Genomic DNA, 10,723 nt, shown 5'->3' with positions numbered 1-10,723 from the left:
ACGGAGGGGCTCGCGAAGGGAACGGCCGTGGCGGTGTCCACCGGGACCCGCCTGTCCCTCGAGCACCTGCTCGGGGACAGCCTTTCCCCGCTCGTGCGCCACCTGGGCGGCGGGGCCGGTGGGACGCTCTCCCCCCAGCCTCTGGGCGGCTCGGGAAGCGCGGCTGCGGCTCCTCGGCGCCGATCCCGGGAAAGCGCGGGGCGGGCAGCGGCGCGAGGGCGGCAGGGGCGGGGCGGGGCGGGGCGGGGCGGGGGGCCGGTGCCGCGCGCGGCCGTTGGGAAGTTGCGTCACGGCGGGCGCGCGCGGCTGCGCGAGGGCGGCGGATTCGAACGGCGGAGGGAGCGAGGGCGGCGCGGGATCGGCCGGAGGAGGAGGAAGAAGGAGAGGAAGGAAGGCGGGCGGGAGGAGGATGAAGAGCACGGCGCCCCGCAGCACTTTGCGGAAAATTTTAAAGAAGCACAAGCCGCAGTTACGCCTGGCGGCGAACGCCGACCTGCTGGTGAGGAAGGAGAGGGGCGAGGGAGAGGCGAGGCTGCGGCTGGCCCGGGGAGTCCGGGAGCTCCCGCTTTAGGCCATGGCGGCAGCCGCAGCTGCGCTGGTGGCCCGGGGGCAGCGGGCCCCAAACTGGGACGTTTACTCCCTAAATGTTCTGGCCTGTGCCCCCTGGAGCGCTTTGGGTGTGACGGGATGTCCAGTTACTACTAATGGTGCTTCTGCAGGGACCCGCAGGCAGGGAGGAGGGACAGACGATTGGTCTGTGAGAAAATACGGATGAGCAGAGATTGCCGCTCTCCGCTTTGCTGGTGGCTGCTGTATTGTAGGTCTTTGACAGCGACCTTGGGGATTCAGGGACGGGCTGATGCACGGCTTTGTGTCACTCCATGTACACGCTGATGTTCATAGAGTTTGGTGTAGACACACCGAGAAACAGCAGATTGGATTATCTGGCTGCTAGATGCAGGTGTTTGTGTAGATCAGTTCGGGCGTACAGGTAGTCAGTTGAGCTGTGATCGATGAGTTGCTAAGCTGCTATGGCATCTTGAGTGCTCATATGTTTTTAGAAGGCCATCTAAGTAGACTCTGCCCTAAACTGTGAGATGACAAGTCTTGTTAGTAATCCAGTAAGGTGTTGGGGTCCTGATCATGGTTTAAAAACGCCTGCCAAAAAGGTCCAAAAAGGTGCGGATAAAAGAGCCAAGTTTGCAAAAACAGGCCAATAAAGCTGAATTGCTTCTGACCTGCTCTAAGGGATTTGTGGCACAGGTAGGGTTTGTCTCACCAAGAAATTATTTGACTACAGGAAGGAAACCTGACCTCAAGAGAGCTTGTGCTAGTTGCCGTATTGAAAGAAAATGCATGAAAAATATACTCTTTGAAATAAGTTAGTGGACTTAACTTGCTGGACTGTGATATCCTCTTGTTTACAAATGCATGTGGCTCTCAGAGCATTAAAGCATTAACACTAGTATGCTGTGTCCTAGTATGGGCCCTGACTTGAATTGTAAATCCACGCGTCGTATGTATATAAAAATTGTCTTGCATCATCTTGCAAGTTGGTATCTGGATATATGAAGCTAAATGTAAACATATAAAATTAAAATATGAGATTAAAATGAATGAAAATGGCAATTACTTGAGGGTATTTAGATTTGAATGCAGACATTAAATATTTTTCTAATGGGCTGGAGCTAATAAAAATATGATCTCTTCCTGATGTTTTTGCTGCCTTTGGATTTTTTTATGGACTAAGGACCTGGCCCCTTGCTACTCATGCTCAGACCTACTCAAAGCTTACTCAGTGGAATGCAGTAGTCAACTAATCAAATGCACACAATCACACTTTTTTTTTCAATCCTTGGTAACAGTTGGTCTGTGTTTCCAGGGTAATGAAAATTTGGCTTCAAATTACTGTGCTGTCTGAACAGGGGTAAGTGGGACATCCCTCCAAATCTTGGCCTTTGGTTCCCATCTCTTCCTGGTCCTGGCACTAAAGTTCTCTGAGCTGCAAAGACAGTCAGTGAACTGAATTCACTGAAACTTAAAAACAACAGCAATCAGATCCAGCTTAAAATATGGCCATGCAAATGTTCATTGCAACACAAAGGATGAGATCAGAATAAATTTTAATAAGGTGATGTAAACTTAGATTATCTCTTCTGGTGATGTCAAATTACACAACTTTTATGTTACAAGGCTTGGCTTTTTTATTTTACCTTTAAACAAGAATGCCCAGGTGTGGTGGTTGTCTATGATGTTTTCCAACTAGGCTTGTGTCTAACAGCTCTTTCACTCTTTATTTCCATGGCTAAATAATCAACACATTATGAAATTATGCCTCTTTTAGGAAAACAAACAAAAAAAAAAAAGATTGGTGAGTTTATTGTGTAGTAAGACAAGTAACAAATTCTTAGTATGTTTTCTAGTGCCCATGTTACTCTCTGCAAACTCTGTAAGAGTGATTAGATGGCATATATCAGAAATTTATATAGTAACTGTCTCAACAAGATGGAGCCATATACTTTTTGAGCAGAGAGCATATTTCTTCTCAAGGGAAGTATGAGAAATGTGCTAGTTCAATTTCTGGGCTATCTTCCAGAATGATCCATGCTTTATGTCTGAATCTACTGCAGTATGTGCCCATTTCAATAAAGTGGTCTGCCTGCCTTAGGAGAAAATAAGATTGCTTTCTTTTTTCCCTGACCTTTAGTGATTATTACTCGATAAACCAGTGTCTTCTTACATGATTGTAACAAGTTTGAAAGTTTGTAACAAGAATTCAGAAAATTTAGTTAAATACTTGGATGAGGTTTCTTCACTTTTGATCAAGTCTCTTCTTGAAATCTGAAGCTTTGTCAGAACCTGTTTCCTAAGTGTTAACATCTATCTCTTTGTGCGATGTAGCTATCAAATTTCATTAGCCTTTCTCAGGAAGACATTTGATTTTTTTTGTTTTCTTTCTTTTTTTTTGTTTAAGGACTATGATAATATCTTTGGATGAAGAGATGCAAACAGTGTTTTAGGTTTTTTCAAGGCTCTTTTTGAAAATAAGAGGTAATGATTTTAGTACTGAAGTTCAGATATTTCCCCAATGGTCAGAGAAGAAAATATGCAAGCATTGTTCTAGCTTGCAATAATAGAAGAAAAGCAGGATCTCAGGTGCTTCTTTTATGCTGGAACAGCACATGTGTGTTTCCATTGCAGGAAAAGCTTAAAGTATTGCACTGAATGGTCTCTTTTTAATTGGTTATCACCATAGAATAATTAATAAGTGTACACTGAAGGTGAAATATCAGTCTAAAGAATTGTTTTGAAGTTATGGCAGTAAAACAAAATTACAGCGGTTGTCCATGCAATTCCTGAGTTCTGTTGAACAGGTGTATGGATGTTGCTGTGTAAACAGTGCTGTGAATTTTTTATATCAGTTCTTAAAATTTTGCAGCCTTTCTTTTCTGTAAAGTAAACATTCAGTTTTGTAAGGTAATTTTCACGACTAGTTAGTTTAAAACTGTTTTTAAATTTTATGCAGAAGGACAATAATTTAATATGTAGTAAAGCAATGTCCTTAAACAAATATGGTATTGCTTAGTTACTTGCCAGTAACTGTCCTAGTCATGGTATTCAGTCATTCTGCCTTTCACTAGCCTTTCTCAATTGCCTTGAATAACCTGGAATATTTATTCACCTGTGTGCTCTGTTGTGGAATGTTCTGATTTTAGTTATGTAACTGTTTAAATCTATTGGAATACAGGGGAAGCTTCTCCACATGCAGCAATTCACTTTGAAAATAGGAAAATAAAGATACAGTGATTCTGAGAGAAGATGCAGTTTTATAAGGCAATTTTAAAATTAACACTTTTGCCTTTAGGTATCTCAGAAGAAGGTCATGCAAGTATGGAAGCTTTTGTTCCATCTCTCACTTCTCCTTCAGGTTGTTTCCAGAAATCTAATCTCCATGTTGATATGTTTAATAGTGAGAATTCTGTTGTTGATCATTATTTTAGTGCCACTGCTTGATTCTGCTGGAGATAATTTCAGTGTGAATAATTAAAGACTGGCTCTAAAACAGCTTTTATATTTTGTGAAATAAATCTGCAAGCACATGTGCTTTTTGTGTAGTAGATGCTTTCAAATGATGTTAAATATTATGTAAATCTTTCTATTGCACTCTGGCTTCATTTAGTTGAGGATGTTTAAAAAAAAAACACCTAAACTGCTTGTCATATGAACAGAGGTCTTGTGACAGGAGCATATAACAGATTCTTCGTGCTGCAAATCCACTGCCAAAGTATTTTCTTTTAAACTCTTAGTTTGTAACTTTCCATATTACGTTTTTCCAGGCTTTGCAGATAAGTATGGCAGAATAAATGCATCACCTTATTCATACAAATAAAATTTTCATGTGTTTCAGTAATATTTTTCCAAGCTCTTGATTGAAAATGTCTATTTGTACACTTTATGTAGCAGAGGTAATGTTGTTTGAAAGTTTAATTTATAAAAGGTGCAATTATCAATTTTTCAGGTTGAGTTATTAAAATAGTTGACATAATGCCTGTATAATGCAAGAAGTTTGTCTTGTCGGTTAATTACCACACAAATGTGCTATTGGCTGGCAGTTTTAGTCCAAGCTGGAGCAGTTCCTTCCTTGCCTGCTACAATTTTTTCCTGCTTCTGTATTAGCAGACCAGCATTCCATACGGAAAAGAATACTGCCTGACCAGTTCTTTTAATGTAAAAAAGCTAAGTGATGAGCTGGGAAAAAATGGATGCAACCTCCTGACACTGGAGAATTCCAGCTTCTGGAGAAATTAATGTCAATGTCGCTTTACACTGGAAAGGGGCAGAAGTCCTTGAACTTGTCTGTAGTCCATCTGGTGATAAGGCAGGAATTTGCTGTTCATAAAAGTCTGGTGGTTGTAGTCACTGAAAACTAACTATATTTACTAGTAAGCAAAAAGACTTTTTATTGTCTGATATTTGTGTTTACATTTTATTATTAGAAACTGCTAATAAAAATCAGATTGATTCCTCTTAGATAAATTGTGGTTTGCATGATCGTTTCTAAAGCACTTTTATGATTTAAGTATACTAAATTTAAACTCTGTTTACAATAGTCTTGCACAAAGGGAATATTTTGGAAATTTACTGCGGCTTGAACTGAGTGATAATTTTTTTTTTCTCAGAACACCTTTCAGGAATTTGGAAGCAGTATAATATGCAAATTTTCTGTTGCAAACAATTAATCTTTTAAAAAGCAAGCTGTGTTTAAACAGCTTGAATAATTTTTTTTTCTTCTCTATTTTAAAGGTTCATTTGAATTTCTTATTGTTTCTCCGTCGGCTAGCAGAAGAAGCCAGGACAAATGCTTTTGAGAACAAAAGTAAAATAATAAAACCTGAGCACACCATATTTGCAGCGAAGGTATTAACACACTTCTAATATTTTTCATTTTTGTAAAATGTATTATGATAGCATATACAAAAGATTTCTGTGTTAAAGTGGATATTTGATTTATAATCCAAAACCTATAGACACTTAATATTCTTTGTTCATCACTGGCATAATTTATTGTTACCAAGACAACAAATTAACTCTCCTTGCCCAATTAAATATAACCCAAATTTTCTTGATTATTCCTTGTTTAAAGTCATAATTTCAATATATGGCTAAGTCTGCAAAATGGTCTACCAGCAAGCCTTCATGGCCTGAAAGGCTGTCCAAAGTTGGAGGATCCTTATTTCAGCTGATACTACATCAAGGAAGCACTGTCTTAACTTCAGTGATATAAGTGAAGCTTTGTGGAACAGATGAGAAATAGTTCAGAGAGGTTCATATACCTTTCTTACATCTTCAGTTCTTACCTGCTTAGTCTGAAATAAGTTCGTAGCGGATCCTGGAAGCATTGTTTGGATACTTCTTGAACAAACAGGTACTTTGTGTGATATATTTGGCAAGGAAAGAACTAAGGGAGAATTAGACTGTGGATTGTTATATGGGTAGTTCAGCATAACAAAAATTGCTGTATGAATATCTGTGAAGAAGGAATTTGCTGCGTTGCAGAGCATGGTGAGTTTTTTGTACATGCAAAAGAAGGGAAAAGGGAAGATGTTACGCAGCTTTGTCTCTCTAGAAAGAATTGGTGTCAAAATATGACTGAAATCCTTTTTCTATTCTGTAACTCATTTCACTCCCTAGGATATGTCTGCTTTACCTTGTTGTCATGAAGGAATTCAGTCTCTTTATTTTATCTCTTTAATCGCCTTCTCCTGCTGAGCAAACTGGGATGACAAAATTTGATGTTATCTGGTATTTTGGTCCTGTGGCTTCTGTTTATCTTCACTATTTTTTTTTCCTTCTGCTGAAAGGTTTAGTTTTATACTTTTATATTACTGTAATTACAGAAACATATACAGGATATGTAGAGCAGCCAAGTAAATGTTGCAGTTGGAGTCGTAAGACAATTATGGTTTCTTTTTAACTGCAATTTTAACACTTTTTGAACATTTTTGTGCTCCATTTATTTTTTTAAGGTGGGAAGAAGGGAAAAACTGCCTATATTTTAATAATTTTACTTAAATAGTCCCACTTGGACTTTGGAGTTCATTTTTCAATTTAAACTCCAAACCAAAAGATGTCCTTCCAAAGGTCTGTGTGCTCTTGATATAGAAAGAAGTGAGGCATTGCAAACAAAAATCGAGCATGAGAGCTGTATTATTGCAAACGTTATTTCTTCTTTTTGTCTAGGCCTAATGGGATAAGAACTTCAAGGAATCTACTGACGGCTTGAGAGTACTATTGCCATTTCTCAGCAAAATAAGCCTTTTCAAAATAAGCCTTTTATTTCACAAATTCTTGCTTATGAATGTTCTTGCTTAAAAAAAAAAAAACCTCAAATTTGAAATCTTTCTATATACTTTTGCTTTATTTCTAATATTTTCCCTAGAATATTACACTTTGCAACACAGCTCTTGGAAACAGATTGGCCAGATGAACCTTTGGTCTCAGTAGCCTAGTGTTTTGAATCTCTGTCTGCTGCCTGAATTGTGTTGATAAATATACTTTTTTTTTTTCTTTGCAGGTTATTTTAAAGAAAAGCAGAGGCTAGAAAACAGACCACTGGAATTTTAAAACACATTTTTCAATGTTTTCTGACTAACTTGAGTTATACCGTGAGCCAGCTTTAGCACTTTTGGAACTTGTGTAGTTTTGTTGACATCTATCTCCTGACTGACTATCTTGCTGTTTCTTTAAAAAAAAAATTAAAAAAAACTTAAATTGTATATTTTCATACACTTCATGCATAATTTGAATTTATGTGTGTCACTTGTCACTTAAGACTTTTGATGTACCTTATTTCATAATGATGGAGGAATGCTTGTACCATAGATACCCTTTGGGTACAATGTGACATTTAATATGAAAAGTGTGAAACTTCTTAAGGGGGACAGTTGTTAAAAAAATAAAAACCATTACAGGTTTCACTAAATCTACTATAGATTGTGCAGTTCATAGCAGATTTACTAGGCTGAACAAAATTATGGCTTTCAAAACAATCACGGTAGAAACAAGTGTATTAAATACCTTGTCTTTAGTTTATTTATAAATGTCTTGATAATTTTGAGATTACTTTGAAAAGTAGGTTGAAAGTTCTGTGTTTTGGGGAAAGAATACATAGTTGGTATTTTAAATCATGGTTTGAACTGTTAAGCTGACCTGTTTGATGTGGTATATGAGACAACTTCGTGGTTTTTAATTCATTTGGTGTGGGCAGATACACAGGTTATGGAAAAGGAAAGATCTGGCACAGCTGATGTTTTCGAAGTTAGATCTTGTAAAAATAACAGAGAAAAGTTGGCATGAGTGCCAAGCTATTTCCTACTCTCTTTTGTGTGTCATGCTAACTTGTCAAAAGTTTGGAAATGTACATTATATAAAAATGTCTTCTTAAATTCAGATCATATTTTATTCCTATCCTGATATTCTGAACGCTTTGCTTAATAAATATATTAATAAAGTTATGGACAAATTTTACGGTTTGAACTGATAATGCAGTTTTATGGAATATATGGTAGCTGATTCTTGATATGCACAGTGAGCTGTTCTTAAAATAAAAAATCTTTACAAGTGTTATGTATTGAGTAGTCTAATTTTGTTTGACACCTTACCAAGTATATTCTAGAAACTCAGCAAAAAAAATTGCATTTTAGAAATATTTTTGTAGTCTAAAGAAACTGTAGCAATGCCAGTACTTATAATTTCATGTCATGTCCATGTACTTTTTAAAATGCTGTAAAACCTTGGAAAAGTCATCCTCTTCCTGTGTGGAGAAAGGAAGGAAGCATTATTCTCCTGCTTTACTTGACTCACAGAGCTTAGTGCATTCAGCTTCTTGTAAGGGTTGACTAGATTATTTATTCTGCATTTTCTTCTCTTACTCCCTTGGAATCCACAAAGAAGGCCAAGAACATATACATGTAGAGGATATGTGGACGTAATAATCAGAAGTACATTCTTGGGAATAAGGAAGATCTGACTAGGTATTATATCTTTATTTGTAATTACTGTCTTTAACAATTTTATTGCAACACTAGATTTTCCTTAGAAATGTTTTCTCTTCATTTTCCCTGAAATATTTTCTTAAGAGTCTTATATAATCACATACCTCTTCCTCATTGTTTGAGTGCTATAGCTTCTTTTGGAACTTGTTTTGATATCACTTTAACTTTTTCATTTTTGATCTTTCTAGGAGAAAGGTCCACTCTGAGCTTAGTGGAATAGTCTCATGTAGTAGATTGCTTAATGATCAGCTGCTATTGGGGAAGGGAGGCAAAAAAGGGTTAAAACCAACTACCAGTGTACTTTTAAAATATTTTGTACAGTGGGTTTGGTGTGTATTCATGGTTAAGAAGCTGCCTCTTTTTAATAGGAGAGGGACTTAGATAGTACATTGTGAATGTTTTGTAATAGCTGGAGCAGGCAGGTATTAAGAAGACCTGGGTAGCTTGGCAGATATTCAGATTTCTCTCCTAAATGTCAAATAAATACTGAAAATTAATGGGGCCAATGAAGTGGGCTTAAGCTTTTAGAAACGTAAAATGCTATTGTGTTTTTCTAGTATCTTCTTGAATGTTCACTGTCAAGTTAATTGTATTCCTATTTGGCAACTCTTCTGTTCTCCTTCATGTATATACCTAGGATCTCTTCTCTATACAGTATTCCTTGCTGGATTTTTGAAATTAAAACTTACAGTAGTATTGTCTAAATACCCATGAACACTTACAATTACTATAAACTTGGAGGCTATAGTGATAGTTTATTCATGTGTCATGTCTCTGTTTAATGACAAAGTATCAAATTATGTAAACTTTTTTTTAAACGAGATCTGTAATAGAAGACCTAATGAATTTGTGTTATTTGAATTCCTGTGTTGATTCTTTGCCAGCAGGAGGAAAAAGGCAAGGGTTTTTGAGGGAAGAGTCATGGTGATGCTCAACTGTTTTTGTAAAACCTTGCGGAATTTATAGTTCTGAAACAACTGACTCAATTTTGAATTTCCTCTGGTTTTAAGTATAAGATTCAAGAGTTTTTGGAAAGAGAGTTGCTCTATCAATACAATTAAAAACTCCTCATTTCCTCAGAAAGCAGGATGGATGTCCTAAAAAATTGGAGGCACACTCACACATCCATTTTTTTCTATTCTTTCTTCTTTGCAACTTTCCCTATGTTCTGTTTTACATCCTACCCTACCCTTTTACTCTAACCATCAATGAAAAGGGGTAAAGTAATGAAGAAATAGAATTTGGTAAAAGTACTTCTGGTAGCCCTTATCTTGGCTTTCAGCTTTTGATGTGGCTAGTGTTAGACCCTGGGCCAGGGTAGTATCATAATTGATTAAGTTGCAAAAGAAGAAGAAAAATGTTTATTGATCAGCAGATGACTGATGGAAGAGTGGTGCTGCTGCTATTTTTGTTTCACTTATGGAGTGACTGGTGAGAGCGCATCTGCTGTTTGCCAACCTGAGTGTCTTCTGGTGGGGAGTATGCCCTGTTCCAGCTCACACTCACAGCATGCATTCATGCATACTGTGCTTTGATTTTTGTAGAGCATGTAAGTTTAATATTTTCTGAGTGGTATAAATCACCCGATTATTATATTTAAAACTTGTAAAAAGTGTGGAATTAAAAATGGTATGTCAGTGAAGGTTAAGTCTATGGATCTAAGTCCTAATGGTGTCAATGAATAAATGAACTTGTATACTTTGATGGGTCAGGACCCAGTAGTCACTGTTCTATTTGAATGTAAAGTTGTATCTGTTGTTTTGAGTCAGAAAGTCAACACAGATGCTAGAGAGGACATTCACGCTTCTGAGTTTCATTGTGGCTTTATGTGGAGAAGTGAGTGACTGCTGAAAAAGAACCTTAAGTTTCATAATGAAAATAGTTCGTATTTTCTGGTTATAGTCATAGAGTAAAAGAAAAATGAATCCAGAAATATGTATGCTGTAACAGAAAAATTCTTTTTCTAGCCATAAGGTGGGGATAGAGCAAAAATTCCCTTTTTTCCCTGTGGTAACTTTCCATTAGAGCAAGTATTCCAATTATTCCTGCTAAAAAGTATGCTATAGATTGTGACACTTTCTGATCTTTTTGAAGACTACCAAGCCTATACTGCTGACATATATGAGAAATTAATGTTTAAAAGAAAAAAATACCATTGACATCCAAAA

At 37.3% G+C, this 10,723-nt stretch overlaps 1 protein-coding gene across 1 annotated transcript; it reads left to right on the top strand.

The window, feature by feature from the left end:
- The first annotated feature begins 350 nt into the window (after positions 1 to 350).
- Positions 351 to 7,327, top strand: CENPW (centromere protein W). Its single transcript, XM_053973467.1, has 3 exons — positions 351 to 499; positions 5,305 to 5,418; positions 7,076 to 7,327. Exons 1-3 carry the CDS (start codon positions 410 to 412, stop codon positions 7,100 to 7,102), a joined length of 231 nt encoding a protein of 76 aa, XP_053829442.1. The 5' UTR covers positions 351 to 409; the 3' UTR covers positions 7,103 to 7,327.
- Positions 7,328 to 10,723: the final 3,396 nt, after the last annotated feature.

This window comes from Vidua macroura, chromosome 3 (genome assembly GCF_024509145.1).
Source record: "Vidua macroura isolate BioBank_ID:100142 chromosome 3, ASM2450914v1, whole genome shotgun sequence".
NCBI classification, from domain to species: Eukaryota; Metazoa; Chordata; class Aves; order Passeriformes; family Viduidae; genus Vidua; species Vidua macroura.
This window is presented reverse-complemented; position numbering and strand designations above follow the sequence as displayed.

Bases quoted from the DNA above. Each gene is read 5' to 3' on its own strand.
- CENPW (XM_053973467.1), top strand. From the start codon at position 410: ATGAAGAGCACGGCGCCCCGCAGCACTTTGCGGAAAATTTTAAAGAAG. The intron at 500-5,304 runs GTGAGGAAGGAG...TCTATTTTAAAG, and splicing joins CGGCGAACGCCGACCTGCTG to GTTCATTTGAATTTCTTATT. The intron at 5,419-7,075 runs GTATTAACACAC...TTTTCTTTGCAG, and splicing joins ACACCATATTTGCAGCGAAG to GTTATTTTAAAGAAAAGCAG.